The sequence below is a fragment of the Petaurus breviceps genome, unplaced genomic scaffold (assembly GCF_028583685.1).
Source record: "Petaurus breviceps papuanus isolate PSGF00001 unplaced genomic scaffold, PetGlider_PUasm1.0 685, whole genome shotgun sequence".
NCBI lineage: Eukaryota > Metazoa > Chordata > Mammalia > Diprotodontia > Petauridae > Petaurus > Petaurus breviceps.
The window spans coordinates 2,945,140-2,964,797 of NW_027186455.1; the positions used below are offsets into that span (position 1 = coordinate 2,945,140).

At 39.1% G+C, this 19,658-nt stretch overlaps 1 protein-coding gene across 3 annotated transcripts in view; it reads left to right on the forward strand.

Annotated features, from left to right (window-relative positions):
- Positions 1-3,861: 3,861 nt before the first annotated feature.
- LOC138174099 (serpin A12-like) overlaps positions 3,862-19,658 on the forward strand; it is a 29,390-nt gene continuing 13,593 nt past the window's right edge. The window contains exons 1-3 of one of the 3 annotated variants that reach the window (XM_069104267.1): positions 3,866-4,168; positions 11,358-11,440; positions 18,927-19,592. In XM_069104267.1, coding sequence (XP_068960368.1) covers positions 18,938-19,592 — 655 coding nt within the window. In that variant the 5' untranslated portion in view covers positions 3,866-4,168; positions 11,358-11,440; positions 18,927-18,937. Of the gene's footprint in view, positions 4,169-11,357; positions 11,441-18,926; positions 19,593-19,658 lie in introns of all 3 variants that reach the window. The other 2 variants (XM_069104268.1, XM_069104266.1) reach the window with 2 other exon arrangements.

Here is a 19,658-nt window from a genome sequence, read left to right on the forward strand (position 1 = left end):
AAGGAAGGAAGGAAGGAAGGAAGGAAGGAAGGAAGGAAGGAAGGAAGGAAGGAAGGAAGGGAGGGAGGGAGGGAGAGAGGGAGGGAGGGAGGGAAGGAGAGAGGGAGGGAGGGAGGAAGAGAAGAAGGGAGGGAGGAAGAATAAAACAAACTCCAATCTGCACTCTGAGTACATCAGTTTCATCATGAGTCCTTTGGAATTATGCTCAGTCTTCTGATCAGAAGTATTAGGTCTTTCAAAGTTGGCTGTCTTTACAATATTGCTGTTAAATATACACATATAGAGGGTGACTAGGTGGTATAGTATAAAGAGCACCGACCCTGGAGACAGGAGGACCTGAGTTCAAATTTGACCTCAGACACATAATACTTACTAGCTGTATGAACTTGGGCAAGTCACTTAACCCCAATTTCCCTGCCTTCCCCACTACAAAAAGCAAAAAAATAAATAAATGTACAGATAGATAGATAGACAGACAGGCAGACAAATGGTTCTGGTTTTTCTCACTTCATTTTGCATCATTTCATAGATGTCTTCCTAGGTTTTTTTGAAACTATTCCTTTAATCATTTCTTATAGCACAATAGTATTCCATTATGTCCATATACCCTAACTTGTTTAGCAATCTCCCAACTGAAGGGCATCCTCTCAGTTTACAATTTTTTGCCAACAATAAAAAAGAGCTGTTGAAAATATTTTTGTACATGTGGGTTTTTATCCTCTTTCTTTGAATTCTTTAGGCTATAGGCCTAGTAGTGTTATTCCTGGGTCAAAGGCCATGGTATGAGAGGTGATTTTATTGCAAGCCTATTTTATTTAGACTCATAGTTTATTTTCAATCAGTATTATTAAGAGTAGTGATTAGATCTATTATATTTATCTATTAATATACATTTAGTCAGTATATCAATTAATATCAATATTACTATACATTTTATATATTAGATAGGTTCTTTCTTACATTAGGTCCCAGAACTTGAAACTATAATTTATAAGTTCACTTGCTTATTATGAAGTTCTATTACTTAACCATAGGAAGCCAACTAGAGGACCTCCACCCTTTTGGATTAAGTGACCAAACCCAGTGTGACAGAGATGACTCAAAGATATGGAAAGTCCCCTAGCTATTTTTGATTGTCCCTTCACCCTTATCCTATTTTTGAAGAAACAGTCCTATGGACACCACTTACAACTCTACTGCCCAAAACCTGGGGCTGGTGAAAGATCTGCCCATATTTGGACACCCTTCACCAGTCATTGACTGTAAGCATGAACTGAAACAAGATACAGGACTAACACCCAATAAGATTCTGTATTTTATCCTGTCTCTTCTGTATTACATGGGTATCAAGCACTATAAAACTAAGACCTTAGAGACAGGGGACATCTAGGATCAGATATGATGTCCCATTCATTAAAGTGGGCCATGTCCCTTTAAATAAATGACTCAGGGCTCTGCCTCAGGTTTTGGTTTTGGTTTGGGGGGGGGGGGAGATTGTTTGTTTGTTTGTTTTATTATAGGCTGAACATTTTTAGGCCTCACAATGGAGAGTTTAATTGCTCTCAGCGCATAGTTCCAAATTGTTTTCCAGAATGGTTGGACCTGTTCACAACTCTGCCAATGGAACATTAGCATACCTATTTTTATACATCCTCTTTATTCTTATCTATGGTACTTTCAGCAAAATGTAGTTTCTGGGTTTATCTCATTCATTTAGGTCTATTTTTGTTTTTGCTTTGTCTGAGATCATGAGTGCTACCTCTGCTTTTTTTTTACACATCAGATGAAGTAATAGATTCCTCTCCAGCCCCTTATTTTAACTCTAATATTTTTCTATTTCAAGTATGCTTCTTATAAACTATATATTGTTAGAGTCTGGTTTCTAATCCATTTTGCTATCTTCCATTTTATAAATCAGTTCATCCTACTCACATTCACAGTTATGATTGTTAACTGTGTATTTCCCTCTATTATATTTGGTTGTTTGATTTTTTTTTTTTTTTACTCTTCCCCTCTCTAAGAGTCTGCTTTACTTCTGGTCTCCGCTTTACTTCCTTTCATCTTTCACCTACCCTTCCTCTTAACCCTTTTCCCTTTCTCTAAATCCTTTCTGTCCTACCTTCTTGCTGGGTAAAATGAATTTCTGTAATCAAGTATTTGTGTATGTTTATTCTTTCCTCCTTGAACTAAGTCAGATGAGAATGACATTCAAGTGTCATTTGTTTCCCTATGGCTTCTCCCATTGCATATATCCTTCCTTGCATGTCCCTTTCATGTGAGATAATATTCCACATTCTTCCTCTCCATTCCCCATTTCCCAGTGCATGCCTAGTCTCCACTCTTTCATTCTTCTTCTGAAATCATTCAAATCACACTCATATCTTCTGTTGGGCTTTTTCTAAGACCTCTGCTGATGACAAAGTTCTGAGAAGCTACATGCATCATTTCTCTATATAAGAATGTAAACAGTTTAATCTTATTAAATCCCTTATGATTTCACACACATACTTAACTTTTTGTACTTCTCTGGAGTCCTGTGTTTCAATGTTGAATTTTCTATTCAGTGCAGGTCTTTTCATCAGGAATGCTATTAAAGATCTAATTTTCTCCTGTAGGGTTATATTCAGGAGGTTATTCTTGGCTGTAATCCTAGATCCTTTGCCTTCCGGACTATCATATTCTAAGCCCTCCATTTTTTTTATAGTGGTGTCTGGTAAATCTTTCATGATCCTAACTGTGACTTCATTCACACTTGAATCCTTTCCTTCTGGTTGCTTGCAGTATTTTCTTCATGAAATGGGAGCTCTGGATTTGAGCTATAATAATCCTGAGAGCTTTCATTCAAGAGTTTCTTTGGGGGCAGCTAGGTGACACAGTGAATAGAGCACTAGCCCTGGAGTCAAGAGGACCTGAGTTCAAATCCAACCTCAGACACTTAACACAAAACTAGCCGTATTACCTTGGACAAGTCACTTAACCCCAATTGCTCTGCCTTCCTCCCTCAAAAAAAGAGTTTCTTTGAAAACATGAGATTTTTTTCCATTTCTATTTTGATATCTGATCGTAAGATATCTAGGCAGTTTTTCTTATAACTTCTTGAAATGTGATATGTAGGTTATTTTTGTTGCTATTTCTAGCTTTCATATAGTATAATGATAATCTCTTGTTGATCTGTTTTCTAGTTCATTTGCTTTTTCTATGAACAATTTCATATTTTCTTTTCTTTTCTTTTTTTTAGTCTTTTGGCTTTGACTTTGACATTTGTTTTACTTGCATTAAGAGAAAATTATTAGAAAGCCTGGAATCCTATTGTTGAAAAGAAGTCCACCTATGGTACATCATTTTCAATGGCGGGGAGGGGGGGAGAGTGTTGAGTGGGTATTCACTTTTACTGTCATTTCATTTCATTCTTACAACAACCCTGGGAGAGAGACAGCGCAGGGAGTAAAAACCATCATTTTAAATATTAGTAAGCTACAGACCAGAAAAGCTGAGCAAACTACTTCAAGCCACATAAATAATAAATGCAGAATGGCGACTGAATTCCCAGAGAACCAAGGGCTCCTAACTGCCAGTTTAGTACTTCTACCATTACACACCTCCATTATACACTATGATGCTAGGCCTCCCTTCTCTTTCAGTAGAGAGAACAATGTTCAAATTAATTTCACAGGATACATCCCTTCCACCTGTCATCTTCTCACACACACAATCAATCAATCTTTGGAAATTCTTTGGGTGAGATAGGACTCTCTCTTCCCTACAGTTAACTAGACTGGTTGTTGTTTTCACATACATATTTTGGGGTGGAGTGATGGGGCTGACTCACCTTGTCATTAAGGGAGTGGTGTTCATCCTGGCCTCCCACCTAATGCCTAATAGTAAACCTGCTATTAAGAATGAATTCCCTTCAGCCTTGCCAGTTCTCCTCAGGATTTGTGTGACTCTTGCCTTTAGTGAGTGCTGGGTTCTGTGTTTTTATTATTGCTATCATCAAGACATTGTTATTTTTATTTTGGCTGTTTCAATTATCACCCTGAATCAAAGTGGTCTCCAGAAACCTCTTGCTCTGGACCTAACCAGCTTTTCACAAAGGGCTCACTCTAGGTCTCTTGGCAACTATCTGAGGGCATCCTTGATAAATCTTCCTTTCCACTGAAAGAAGAAGGTAAGCAAGAGCTCAGAGGCTTGCAATGTTTTGACTTTGTCTTTAAATGGGCCCTGAGGGCTAGTTCCCTGACCTTTCTCTTGTTTGTTGTGTTGGGATCCAAAAACACCTGTGCATGAGTGCATGAGGTCTGAGAGGTAGTTCTCCCTACTCTTCAAGGATTCACTAGTTTGCCTTCAAATTTCAGCTTTAAAGAATTAAATTTTGCTCATTGGCTAATCATAGTGTCCAGGAAGTTTTCCAAAGAAATAAACTTTACCAAGTGGTAAACACTTGGTACAAAATACCTGTTACAGAATATTATTTAATAGTGGAAAAAATGTGGGTGGTTTTTCTGCTTAAACCCTAAGAGCTCAGATATTACTAAAGAAATGTATTTTAAAGTATATGTGTTTATATTATATAGGTATACATGTATATACATATGTTTGTATACACATATATGTAGAGAGAAAGAGAGAAAGGAAGGAGAGGAGAGGGGAGGAGGAGAGAGAGAAGAGAGGGAAAGAGAGAGAGAGAGAGAGAGAGAGAGAGAGAGAGAGAGAGAGAGAATATGCAATATATTTTTCTCTCTATTCACTGTCCTCTTAGATCAATGGATGTGGACAGTCCCAAATTATTAGGTTAATCTCACTGAATTGATAACTTATTCTCAAACCATTAAAATAACTTGAGCTTCTCTGAATTGCAATCGCATGAAGGTAGGTTTCCAATACTCACCTCACTGATTCAGACACAGAATCATAGAATCCAAGCATTGGCAGCAGCCTCTTAGACAAGACTTTGACTCTGGCTTTCCGTTTCAGTGGTTGCACATCTACTAGCACTTATAGGATCTTTGAATGGTGACTTTGGTAAGTTGGGAAATATTTCTGAAAGATGCTAATGATTTTTCATTAGGGAAATTACAATTCAGTACCAGGTCAAATCTAATACAAACAAAATGTGTTCAGTGATGACCTAATCCAACCAGGAATGAGATGTCCTATGAATATGTTTGGTCATTATTCTGTCTTCACCTCTTCTCGATTCTTGAAGACCAATTTGGTCTAGTTGGCTTTTATTGAAAAATATACCTTATTTTTCCAGGAGACTTTAGAGGTATAATCCTTTCTTCATTTTCTGATGACTTTCCTATGGAGATTGATAAGACAACTGGCTATGGCAGCCAAAGAGATATTTTGTCCAGAGTTCCCAAATGCTCATGACATTGTTGGTGAGAGAATCTGGGAAAGAGATAGGAAGCTAGGATTCTACCTGGGTAGTGGTTTGCAGGAATATCCCTCCCTCCCTCACCAATTCTTTAGGGTGGCTAGAGTAGAATGAGCATAGATTTAGAACAGAGGGATGGATGATAGACTGTGGGAAGCTGATGGTGTGTTGGGTGAAAGTGGACTGCTGTGTAAATTACATCTTAGTTCCCTTCTGGCTGTTGGGGGCAGAGGTGAAAAGGCACAAGCTCAGTATACATTATTGCCTCCGAGTTAAAACCAGGTAGTGTCTAAGCTATTGTTTCCCTAAGTGCCATCTCTTTTCATTCCTATATTATTCCAGTTATTTGATAAAATTGTTGGGGCATCAACCCCAAGTGGCATAGTTAATAATGAAAACAGTGTAGTTAGGAGAGGGAGAAGTATTTTTCCCCTTAAAGAAACAGGAGAGTTTTCCCTCAGTAGAAACTAGAATGAAAAGGAAAGAGAATTTTGTAGAGGAAAAGCAAAAACAACATTTAAAAGGCATATTAATTTTATTATTATTTAAATGTTTTATATTTATATATTTTATTATTAATATTAATTTTATATTAAGACAGGATGCATAGAAGCAATTTAAGAATTATAGTCCTCCCACAAGAACAAGACAAATCAAAAAATCTGAGTAAGATAATATTTTTAAAACTGCCCAGAACTTCCAAAAATGTACAAAAAAGTATCAATTAAGAGAAAGCAAAGAATGCCTCATGGAAAACAAAACAAATAACAATAACAACAAACCCTGTGCATCAATCTCTAAAAAACAGTGGTTCAATATAACTATTACAACAGCCATTACTACAAATTTTGCAAGTTGTCAGAAGAACTTCAATATAAAGGAAAGGAAATGTAAATAATTTTTTCCACAGTCATGAGAAATTGAAGAATGGAATGCAATATTCTGAAAAGCAAAGGAGTTATGTTGCAACCCAAAATGAAATACCCTACAAACCTCAGTCATCAGTGGTAAAAGAAGAACATTGAGGGATTCCTGAAACAAAAATAGACATGAGATCATTATATTTAACTATCCAAAAGCATAAAGAAAGGTAAACAAATACTACTTTAAAGGAAAAAAATAGATTGTGCTTAGTAATATTTAGAGGTTTCTCTCTAAAGAAGAAAAAGAAAAAAGTGAGACTTTCAAAAGAACATAGAAGGATCATCAAGAGACAAAAAGGACCCAGGGATATGGAGATTTACATTGAACTTACATCTTTAACAAGAAAAACAAAGATGGAGAAACAAAACTGAGGATTCAGAAGCTAAATTCCCTGAAACTCTGACAAGTGAATTAGTGTATTTTTTAGGATAGAATTTCAAAAAAAAGGATACATAAATGGGAAGGTGTAGGGAACTAATCAACAGAGTGTAAGTAATGCTTCCATATGTAGTTTGTGGTGAACAACAAAACGATGCTGATTTCCAAAGCTTTTCAGCTACAGGAGAGAGGGAATGAAGGAAATGGGAGAGGGGATAGAAAAGAAAAATTGAGTCAGGGGTTTGGAGTGGAAAGGTAGTGGGGAGAGGCCTCCATTAAAAGGTTCTACCATGGGAGAAGAGACATACACTTGTGATGGGGACTCATAATGTGTTTAACCTCATGGGAGTTGTCAATGAATGGATATGTGAGTATGTGTGTGTATATATACACATATATATATACATATATACACAGCATATACATATTTGCCCATCATTTATTATGTATCAAACAGTGTACTAATTTCTACGGATACAAATATAAAAACAAAGGCAGTTCCTTTACCTAAAGAGCATATATTCTAATAGAGGGGTCAACATGCATACATATGTACATACATATATGTGTATATATGTGTGTGTGTGTATAGGGAACTGGTGGTCAGAGAGGACTTAGACTAACTTCCTAGTTAAGTTAGGAAAGTTACAGGAATAATGAGTAGAATCAGTGGGAATGAAGTTGAAGTGAATACGGTTTCAGAACTGGCCATCTGAACATGTGTAGCAGGATAGGCTGGGTGGCATAGTTGATAGAGTTCTGGGCCTGGAATCAGGAGGAAGTCTTTGAGTTCAAATCTGGCTTCAGACACTTACTGGCTATGTGACCCTGGACAAGTGACTGTTCAAGTCACTTAACCCTGGGGGTTTTTTTGTTGTTTGTTTGTGTTTGGGGATTTTTTGCAAGGTGGGGAAGGTAGGGCAATTGGGGTTAAGTAACTTGCCCAAAGTCACACAGCTAGTAAGTGTTAAATGTCTGAGGCCAGATTTGAACTCAGGTCCTCCTGATTCCAGGGCCAGTGCTCTATTCACTGTACCACCTAGCCACCCCATTTAACCCTGTTTACTTCAGTTTCCTCATCTGTAAAATAAATTGAGAAGGAAATGGCAGCCTACTCCAGTATCTTTGCCAAGAAAATGGCAAATGGGGTCATGTAGATCAGATATGATTCAACAACAAAGAAAAAGGGTTAAGTCCTTTGAACTCCATTTCTAGACAGAAAAAATGACTAAGAAAATGACTAGGAAATGAAGAAACATGTTTGAAGTCTAGGCTCAGATGTAGTAGATAACTGAGGAACTGCCCATAATCCCAAAGGGATTGCAGCACAGGAGGCACAGGCATGAACAGAGTAAGCCTTTCAGTTTGTGATTTCTGGACCAGACAGCGTGACAGTTGGTAAACCAATGACTAGATAGGGAAGTGCCTCACTCTCCATCATCCTTCCAAGTACATTGGAGGGCTATCTTCTCTCCAAAAGTGTGTCTCCATTGGCACCATCCTAACCCAGGAATCCATATGTATGAGTCACTAGAACTAGGTGGCATTCAGAATGGAGGTAGAGATGTGGGGAAGAGGGAGAGATGAGATAGAATGGGCTTTGGGGAAGAAAACTGATCATGTTGAGAGAAAAGGGTAGGATTGAGCCACACAATGAGAAATGGGAACAAAATTTATGGTAAATACAAAAAAACAACAGCTACAGTCATGCTATCAGACAAAGTAAAGGTAAAACTTAAAATATCACTAGAGATAAACTATGTTATTATTAAAGAAATCATAGAAAATGAAACAGTATTATTGCTAAACATATGCGTCAAATGGCATAGAATCTAAATTCATAAAAGAAATGTTAACTGAACTATCAAAAGATATAGACATAAACAACTAATAGTAGAGAGATTTTATGGTTCTTTCAAATGTAGACAAATAGAACAGAAATATAAGCAAAAGGCAAAATAAAGAACTGAAAAAAAAAACTGTTGAAAGATTTAGAGCTATAAGACATGAATGGAAATACTGAAGAATGTTCATATTCTCAGTACTTCATGGCACCTTTATAAAAGTAAATCATGTGCTAGGGCAAAGAGAAATTATAAATAAAATCTTTAAAGCAATCCAACCAACTACTGTGGGAAGACTTCATGAAACTGAAAGGTCTAAAGCAGGTCTGCACAACTTGTGGTCTGGTTACAATCTGCCAAAGGATTTCCTCTAAATGCAAAGGATGTTTTCCTCTACATCTTTCAGGGGCTGCCTGAAATCCTCTGGTATGCTGCTAGAGGCCTGAGGGTCATAAGCAACCTAGAGGCTGCAAGTAGTGCAGGCCTGGTCTAAAGGGACTGAAAAAATAAAAACATTGAAATGTAAAGGGAAAAGATTTCAGAAGCAAAATAAGCAGTTAGAAAATATCTGAGGCTTGAAAAGCTTATTTGCATATTAAGAGGACCAAAAAGAACAATTAGATTGTGTCTATTCTTGGCTTTGTCCTTAGCCACTCATCTGCATAAGATTGCCAAAGAAGTCTGATAAGCATAAGTGACCGAATCATAACTGATCACCTAAGTCTAGAGAACCTTACTGAGAAAATAGGCCACTAACTAGGAAAGACTGGAAAATCACAGAAGCTAGGCCTCTGATAGCTCCTGTGTGGAGGTTCTGAGGGAATCAAAGAGGAGACAATCCCAGAGGGTTATTGCATTAGCTAAAAAAGGAAAGTAATGCTATAGTTGAAAAGAGAACTAGAACGGTTTAGCCAAGAAGAGTGTGGTATCTTCCAACTGAGTCAGTGGCTGAAGTTGGTGAAAGACTGTAGCTAGCTTCCCATCAAAGTCAGCCCCAGTAGTCCAAGAGATCAACCCATCCCACAGAGATACTATGCCCTGAGAAGAGTCCACTGCATGAGACCTACCTGGCCCTGCCCTTTAGTAGCAACCTAATAAAAAAGCAACCTTATTGGCCCAGTCCAACAGCAATCCAGCAGCAGAATAGCCTGCCCACGCCAGTCCTGTTGCAGTCTAAAGGCCAAGAGACCTGTCAGGCCCACCCAATAGGCAACTGTGCCCAGTGGTCAAGCAACAGCCAAGATCAGAGAGAAGCCAGTTCAGTCACCAAGTAAACAACTTGGCAACCCAGCACCAGATTTACCAACCTAATTGAGACAACATGACCTGTAAGGAACCAGCCCAGATAAACTGTGGAAATTGTTGTTGCTGTTGTGGTTGTGGTTGTTGCTGTTGTGGTTTGTCCTTTCTTCTTGAAGAGGATCATGACATTGGGAAGGTGATGCCACGACTTACAAGTGAATTGGATTAAAGTGAGGCAGGGCTGTGCAAAGTAACCAGCCTCACTCTCTCCTCCGGAGCCATCTGGGACCAGTGGCAACATATGGATCAAGATGACTGGAGATGGCCCTGGATGCAGGTGAGACCTTGGCCTTTTAAAGCTAAGGTCTTTCACAGGTCTCAGTTTGTCTTAGACAATACCCATTCAGTGATTAGCGATAGGTAAGAAATGAGGCCCAAAAATGGCCTCTTTTACCTACTCAAAAAAAAAATTCGCTCTGGGAAGGAAAAAACCCTCAGGATTTCTGGCCAAAACAGAAACAATTACTATTTATTTATACTCTCTCTGAGCCAGGAGGACCCAAACAATGACCAAGGTAGGCTTGGCCTGGGACCTATTGTTGACCAATCAGTGGGAGTCAGAGTGATTTAGATTTAAGGCATGGTCCTTAAAAAAGAAATCTAGCCAGCAAACCCCAAGATATCTTGTGAGGCTTTAGTGCTCTAAATTTATATTCCTTTGGGCAGAGTACTTGCAGGTAAGGGTTTGATTCCCTATATGGACTGAGGGATGAGAGAGAGGGAAGGAAGGAATGGAGAGGAAGGAGAGGAGGGAGGGGAGGGAGAAAAAAAAGGAGGGAAGGAAGTGCATTGTCCAACTGGAACTGTCCAGTTAGGTCCCCAGTGGGACAGCTACTACTACTCACAGATTATTGTTTGTCCTTCCTTCTTTAAGAGGACCATGACATCAGGAAGGTGATGTCATGACTTGCAAGTGAATTATATTTAAGTGAGGAAGGGCTGTGCAAAGTCACTGGCCTCACTCTCCTCCTAAGTCATCTGGGTCCAATGGCAAGATGTAGATCAGGACAACTGGAGATGGCCCCCAGTGGAGTGAGCAGCAAAGTGACTCATCCATCACTGATACCATGCTCTACCATAAATTTTGAAAGGTCCCTCCAGAAAAGGAAAAACCAGCCAGGACCTACTCTTTCAGAGTTGTCAGTGTGTCCTTTATACATGTCCCTGATCACTGAGTATAATAGTAAAAGTTTAACCGTTAGTTCACCAGAAAAAAAATATATGGAAGCAGGATACACATTTATGTTTAATCTGTTCTGTTAGGATTTCCTCATCACTTTCTTAAGCCTATAAATCAATAAAACAATAAATCAAGCTGTGATTTGGTTCTGAGTTACACTCAAAATTTTATAATAGGCTCTTGCAAATTGGTTCAAGCTGGCTTCAGCAAGCTTGCACCCTTTCCTGGCTAATCACCAGCCTTCAGAAGAAAGAGGAGTAGTGAAACAAGGCCTTCCATCTGACTTTCTGACCATGTGCTTCCCATCTCACACTGCATTGTCTCCAGACTGATCTCCATCTTCCTTCAGGAAGAAGAGTGGCACCTTCCATTCAGTGATGAACATTCTCACACTCTGTTATACTTTATGCATTCCAGTGATTCTGAAACCCAGTAAGTCATCATCCAAACCCCATTCTCTATCTCCCACCACTTGATTCTTTATTCCCATCACCTTCAATCCTCTCCCTCCAAAGTTTCAACCAAATACCACCCACTCTTTCACTGTGCCCTCTGGGATACTTGTTCCATAGGCAAAAAAAACAATCCTTCATCCAAAATCCAAAATCTTTTCTCCCACTTCTTTCTTCCATTTATTAGTTCTTACTGAAATCTGGCTCCTCACAATGAAACAGCTTCTCTAGCCTCTAGCCACCATTTTCAGTATTGGGTACACCTTCACACATTTTCCTCCACTCACTAGTCAAGACATGGGAGTTGGAGTATTCCTTGCTCTCTGTTGCCACTTTCAAGTTCTGTCCCTTCTTCCATCATTCAGTAACTTTTCCTCCTTTGAGGTTCATGCTATTCATTTCTACCATCCAATCAAAATCCTGGTAACGATTGTCACTTACCTTCCACACATATCTCTCCCCCAAGAAACTCTGGGACCAACTCTTTAACAATCTCCACGATTCCTCCTCCAAACCTGCTCATGCCTCCTCAAACCTCCTGTGGCTTCCTCTCCTCCTGCCTTCCCAACTAAGAACCTGGTCTCATATTGAACAGAAAAAAAAAGTGAGGTCATTCACTATGAGCTCCCTCTTCTCCTCTTTTCCCCATTTCATAGCACTGATATGGCTTCTACTACCATGTCTTCATTCACTACTGTCTCATATGGTGAGGCTTTACCAAGACTAACTCCTATAACTGTTCAATCTCATTCCATTCCATCTCCTCCAAAAGATTGTCCCCTCTGTCATTCCCCACTCTATCACTTATTTTCAGTCTCCTTCTGTCTACAGGTACCCTATTGCCTACAAACAAGCTTATGTCTTTTTCATTCTGAATAATAAAACAGCCTTCATTTAATCCTTCCACTCCACTATTGTTCAGTATCCCTTCTGCCTTTTGTGGCTAAGCTCCTTGAAAAGACCATCTATTATAGGTAACTCTGCTTTCTCTCCTCTCACTCTATTCTAAACCCCTTACAATCTGGCTTCTGAACTTATGATTCCACTGAAACTACTCTCTTTCAAAATCACCACTGATCCTCAGTTGCCAAATCCAATGGCCTCTTCTCAATGCTTATTCTCCTTGACCTCTCTGCAGCCTTTGACATTATTCATCACTGTCTCTTCCTTGATATTATTCTCTAGGTTTTTGGGACACCATTCTCCACTGGTTTTCCTCCTCCCTAATCTGATTGGTCCTTCTCTGTCTCCTTTGCTGAATCTTTTTTCAGATCATGCCCTCTAGGTGTCCCCCAGGGTTCTTTTCTGGACTCTTCTGCCTCTATACCAGTTAGTGATCTCATCACCTCCCATGCATTTAATTAACCATCTCTATGTTGACAATTCTCAAATCTATCTATTCTTCCCCAATGTCTCTGCTGACCTCCACTCTCAAATTTTCAAATACCTTCCAGACATCTCAAACTTGATATCTAGTAGACATCTAAAGCTCAACATGTCCAAAACTGAACTCATCTCCCCTAAACCATCCCCCCTCCTACCTTCCCTATATCTATAAAGGACAACACCTTCCTCTCAGTCCCTCAGGCTCTCAAATGAGTTGCCACCCTCCAATCCTCACTATCTCTCACCCCACCATATCCAATCTGTTGCCAAGACCTATTGATTTCACCTTTGCAACCCCCCCCCTCCACCTTTCTCTATCATCTAGTGTAAGCCCTTGTCACCTCACACTTAGAAGATTGCCGCAGCCTACTGGTGGGTCTGCCTCTCTCAAGTCTCTCTCTACTATAATCCATCCTCCTTTCAGTCACCAGTGATTTTCCTCAAGAATAGCAGGTCTGACCATGACATCCCCCCCTACCCAATAAACTCCAGTTGGCTCAGTATTACGTCCACTATCAAATACAAAATCCTCTGTTTGACATTCAAAGCATTTTGTAGTATATATCCAGAAAAGGATGTCCAAGACATCTTAAATTCAACAGATACAAAACTGAACCCCTTATCTTTTCCCCAAATCTCTCCTCTTATCTAAACTTTCCTCTTACCATTGTTAAGAGTGCTACAATCCTTCTACTCAGCAAGCTTGCAACCGAGTCTTCACACTCTCTCACTTCCCTATATCCAACATGTTGCCAAGTCCGGTTGACTTTACCTTCACAACATCTCTGGAACATATCCCTCTTCTCTCCTCTGACATTGTTACCACCCTGACGCAGACCCTCATCACATCATACCTGGACTACTGCAACAGCTTACTGATTGGACTTCTCCCCTCAGTTCTTTCCCCACTCTAATCCATTCTCCATTGAGCCACCAAATTGATCTTCCTAAAACAAAAATCTGACCATATCACTCCTCTATCTAATTAACTCCAGTTCTCTATTACCTCCAAGATAAAATACAGAATCCTCTGGCTTTTAAAACCCTCATAATCTGGCTCCTTTCTATCTTGCCAGTCTTCTTACTCTTTTCTCCCCTCTACGTACTTTTAAATACAGTGGCTCTGGCTCCTTACTGTTCCTTGCACAAAACACTCCATTTTCACTGGCTGGGTACCCATACCCGCAATCCTACCCCCTTCTCATCTCTAGATTTTGCCTACCCTGACTTCCTCCAACTGCCTCTTAAAATCTCTTCTATAGGGAGCTTTTTCTGATCCTCCTTAATGCTCCTGCCTTTCTTCCCTTGATTATCTCTCATTTGTCTTATATATATCTTGTTTGCCTGAAGCTTTTTGCATGCTGTTTCCCAATTAGACTATTAGTTCCTTTGGAGAAGAGACTTGTGTTTGACTTATCTTTATATCTTCAATGTTTCGCACACTGTCCAGCACTTAGTAATCTGGTACATTAATAAATGCTTGTGGACTAAGACTGACCAACTAACTGTTTTATGAAAATTGACTTGGCAGTGATGTGCAGGATGGACTGGAATAGTGATAGACTCAAGACAGGGAGACCAATTAGAAGATGTTGCAATAATCTAGGTGAGAGGTGAGGAGGCAAGAGCTAAAGTGGGGGCCCTGTGAGCTGAGAGAAGGGATAGGAAGTAAGAGATGTTTCAGTCCTATTCTCTGATGTTGAGATAGTCCTCATAAAAGCCAGCCCTTCTATCTGTAAACTTGACTCTACACCCTCCCATCTCCTCTGGCACATTGTCCCTTGAATCATTCCCCTTTTCCCTCTAATCTTTAAACTCTTTCTCTCTCTGTGTGTGTGTGTCTCTCTCTCTCTGTCTCTGTCTCTGTCTCTGTCTCTCTCTCTCTCTCTCTCTCTCTCTCTCTCTCTCTCTCTCTCTCTCTCTCTCTCTCTCTCTCTCTCTCTCTCTCTCTCTCTCTCTCTGTCTCTCTCTCTCTCTCTCCCTTCCCTGCTGCCTATAAACATCTACCAGGGGTAGGGAACATGCAGCCTTGAGGCCACATGTAGCCTTCTAGGTCCTTGGGTGCAGCCTTTTGACTGAGTTCAGGTTTTACTGGACAAATACTTTTATTAAGGGGATTTGTTCTGTGAAGTTTGGATTCAGTCAAAGGGCTGCACTTGAGGACCTAGAGGGCCACAGGTTCCCCCCTCCATCTATACTTTACAAATTTCTGAGTATGCTAAATGATTAAGAGAAACCACACAGATGTGAGCTCATGAGTTGTGATTTGAAGGATGCACACATACAGGTTACCCCTAGAATCCTGAGAAGAGTAGCAGCCACCCCCCGGGGAACTCACTTGCAGGGCCAATGGGAGAACTGAGCCTGGGTTTAAGGATGGAGCAGTATCATATCAAATTATCTTCCCATACCTCTCCTCCTTTTTGCAACTCCTAGAAAAATCTCTTGACATTCATTATTTCAATTTGCTCTCCTGTCACTCATTCTTAACTTCTTGTTATCTACCATACACCATTCAACTGAAACTGTTTTTTCAAGTTCACTAGTAATCTTTTAATTGTCGAACCCAATGACCATTTCTCAGTCCTCATTCTTTTTGATCTTTCCAAAGCACTCTCTCCTTCTGGACATCCTCTCTTCTCTGTGTTTACATGACACTGCTCTCTTCCTTCTTCATCTCTCTGACTTCTGAGTCTCCTTTGCTGGACTATCATTCATGTCCTAACCCCTAACCATAAATATCCCTCAAGCCCCTAAACTGGGTCTTCTTCTCTCTTTACATTCTCTCCCTTACCTATCTCATCAACTTCCATCCAATCATCATTGTTGTGTAGATGTCTCCCAGATCTAACTGAGGACCAGAGAAATAAAGTGATTTACCCAAAGTCACATAAGTAATAACTGACAGAGAGAGGATTTCAACCCAGGTTTTCTGACTCCAAATCCAGTGCCTTCCTCACTGTACCTTCCTTCTCCCAAAATGCACACAAATACTGTGATAATATTTAGAAATACTTAAAGACGAGAAGAGGTTGAACAGAACAGCCAAAGAGACTCAAGGGGAGAAGGCATTGTTTCCAGCTGGGGAATCAGGAAAAGACTTTTAGTAAGCTCTTTGAAAACAAGGCCCATTTTCATATCCTCTTCTTATCTCCCTCCACCCAGTATAGTAGATACTTGACATGAATTAAATGCAGAGAAACTCAGAGAAGAAAAGAATCAGGTGTAAAACTCTGAGGGTTATGTAAACAGGCAGCAAGGTGGCTCAGTGAATGGCATGCTGGCCCTGGAGATGGGAAAACGAGTTCAAATCAATAAATCTAGTTACCCACCAACAAGGTTTTGTTGCGTACATACTAAAACAACAATAATAAGTTATTATATTCTTATAGTTCTTATGATTATAAACTGCTCTGAATGTATAATCACTCCTATCCTTAACAAGTCCAAAGAGATATAAAAGTATCTTGGCCCAGGACACTCTTCATGACCCAATAAAATGATCATATCAACAAGGTGCCAAGTGAGTTTACCTATACCTTCTCTAGAAAGATGCAAACTATAAACAAAATCCTTTGGACTTCTTCATTTAATCCAAACTGATACTTCACCTAGAAGGTAAAATGCTTTACCTAGGAGATAAAGGGAAATACTCTCTCACATAATCGAAGACCCAAATATTCCTTTAATCTTCTTAAGTGGACCTGGCTCTCCTAATCATCACTCTCATTTGGTCTTAATGGTGATCCAATGAGGTAAGCAGAGAAAATGTAGCATCAATGACCTATAATTTCATTGTTTTGGGGGCAGATTATAATAATTTTTCTAAAACTATATATGCAGATATTTCTATTATTTTGACTTTATATGTAGGGTGGTGATGGTACAGTGGATAGAATATTAGACCTAGAATCAGGAAAACTCATTTTCCTGAGTTCAAATCTGGCCTCAGACATTTATTAGCTGTGTGACCCTGGACAAGTCACTTAACCTTTTTTGTCTCAGTTTCCTCATCTGTAAGATGATCTGGAGAAATAAATGACAAACCACTCCAATATTTTTCCAAGAAAACCCTAAAGAGGGGTACAAAGAGTTAGACATGACTGAAAATGACCAAACACAATTTCATATATTTTGCTTAGATCTCTCCTCTGTCTCTATCATGCCCACCTTATATTAAACTTGTTTATAGGTTGTTCTAGTTTTGGATATCTGTCCCTAAAGGATTCAAAATTCTTTGGTGGTCATATGGTATAGAATAAAGAACACTAGATTTGGGATCAAAGGACCTAGGTTCAAATCCAGGTTCTGCCAATTACTATTTGTGTAACCTCGGGCAAGTCACTCACTTTCAGTCTCCTCATCTGTAAAGAGAAGGGTTGATTTAAGATGATGATGGTGTTAGAGAAAACTAGGAAGACTCATATTAACTGATACAGAATGGAGTCAATAGTAACCAGGATGACAATTCATACAACAGTAGCAATATTGTAAAGGCAAAAAACTTCAAAAGACTTAGGAGCTGTGATCAATACAATGACCAATCACTATAAAGTATATGACACATATTGAATAAAAACATTGTTCATGTAATTTAATAATATAATTATATAACATGATTGTGTGTTCTATAACATGTTATAAACATATTATGTAAAATATATATGTATGTATGTCTAAATCTGCACTCTGAATTCGTCACTCCAATGTTTCATCTTTATTCCTCTAGGATTGTGGTCATTTTGTTGATTAGAGTTCTTAAGTCTTTCAAAGTTATTTGTCTTTATAATATCGCTGTCGTTATATAAATTGTTCTCCTGGATCTGCCTACTTCATTCTTTGTCAGTTCATATGGGATTTGAACATGCATATCTAAATGTACATATATGTGTCCATGTGTACATGTGTGTGCATGCACACACAAGCAATGTGGGAATTTGTTTTGTTTGACTATGTGCATTTGTCATGGGTTTTATTTTTCTTGCTTTCTCACCTGGAGGGGAAGAGTATGTGGGAGGGAGAGAATCTAAATCTGAAAATAAAATAAAATTTAAACTGCAAGATATGTAAAATAAAATGAAGAATTTGGATTATGTTGCCTCTACCAACTGTAAATCTCTGATCCTATGGCAGTATCATTTCTAATTTTGGATTCCCAATGCCTAGTACAGTACTTTAAAAATAAGAACTTTTTTTAGCTGAATTGAGACTTCAGAGCCTCTCTGATTGGCCAGTAAGAATCAGAGGCAGTCATACTCAGGCCTTTTGACTCCAGACCTGTTCTCTTTCCATTGCACCAAGTTACCGACAAAGAGATGCATCTAGCAGGAATCTAAGCCAAGGTTGTATGAGTTCAGCGCTTCAGTGGGCGTTCCCTGAAAATCCCTAGTTATAGTACAGTGAGTACAAACTACCTTTATACTGATCCTGAGACTCTCAATATATTTCTCTACTCACTTGGGGAGTGCAATGAGAGCAGTGGGTTTAAAAAGACTTGATTCTACCACTTTAATTGCAAGGCAATTAAACTCTCTGAGTCTCCATTTCCTCTTCTACAAAATAAGAAATTTGAACTTCCAGTGTTCTTAACCTAAGGATAGTGAATTTTTTTTTAATTACTTTACATTGAGTACCAGACCTGGAGTCAGGGAGACCTGAATTCAAATTCCCACTTAGACACTTATTGTTTGACCCTGGGCAAGTCACTTAACTTCTATTTGTTTTGGTTTCCTCATCTTTAAAATGGAGATCATGATAGTCTCTACCCCTCCAATGTTGTTATAAGGATCAAATTAGATAATAATTATAAAGCACAAAAGTTTACCACTACACCTGGCACATAGTAAGTGCTATATAAATGTTAGTTATTTTTGTTATGATAACTATAAAAATTGGTTTCCTCTGTAATCCTATGGTTTCATTTTATACATTTAAAAACATTATTTTGAAAAGGGGTTCATAGATCTCACCAAACTGCCAAAGGGATCTATACGTTCTCTCAGCTGTCTTCCAGCATTCAAACACTTGGATCCAATGTATTATTTCAAAACCCTGCTGACTTTTTATTTGTCTTTCCACAGAATAATTCTCCATGACGATGACAAGCACCGTCATTCTGGGTTTGCTCTTTGCTGAATGTTTTTTAACCATAAATGGTCTTCAGCAGCAGAAACCCCCTGACAAAAACCATCCAGGTACACACCATGCCAGACGCTTGTTCCAGGAGTCAGAGGAGAGACGAGCCATTAAACACATTGTCAGTCGAAACACTGAATTTGCATGTAAGATGTACCAAGAGATAGCCAAGAAAAGTAATAATAAGAACCTCTTCTTCTCCCCTCTGAGTGCTTCCACTGGCTTCTCCATGTTGACGCTAGGGGCCAAAGATTACACTCTGTCCCAACTAAGCGAAAGTCTCAACCTGAGGAACGTGCCCATGAAGAGCATGTACCAAAGCTTCCACTACCTCATTCACAGTATCAACCAACCCGACAGAGATCTCAAGCTCCACTTGGGTAATACTCTATTCATCGAGGACCAGATGAAAGTCCAGAAAAAATTCCTGAATGAGGTCAAGAGTATTTACGAAGCAGAAACCATCACTATAGATTTCACGGACCCTCAAAAAGCCATTACACAAATCAACAATCATGTCAGTCAGCAAACCCATGGGAAGATTAATAAATTGGTAAAGAATTTGGATCCAGGCACGATGTTATTTCTGATTGGCCATATTTACTTTCAAGGTAAGCCCTGCTATATATAAAGACATTCTAAAAATGCTTTGCCCGCATTCTTTATTAGAACCTCAC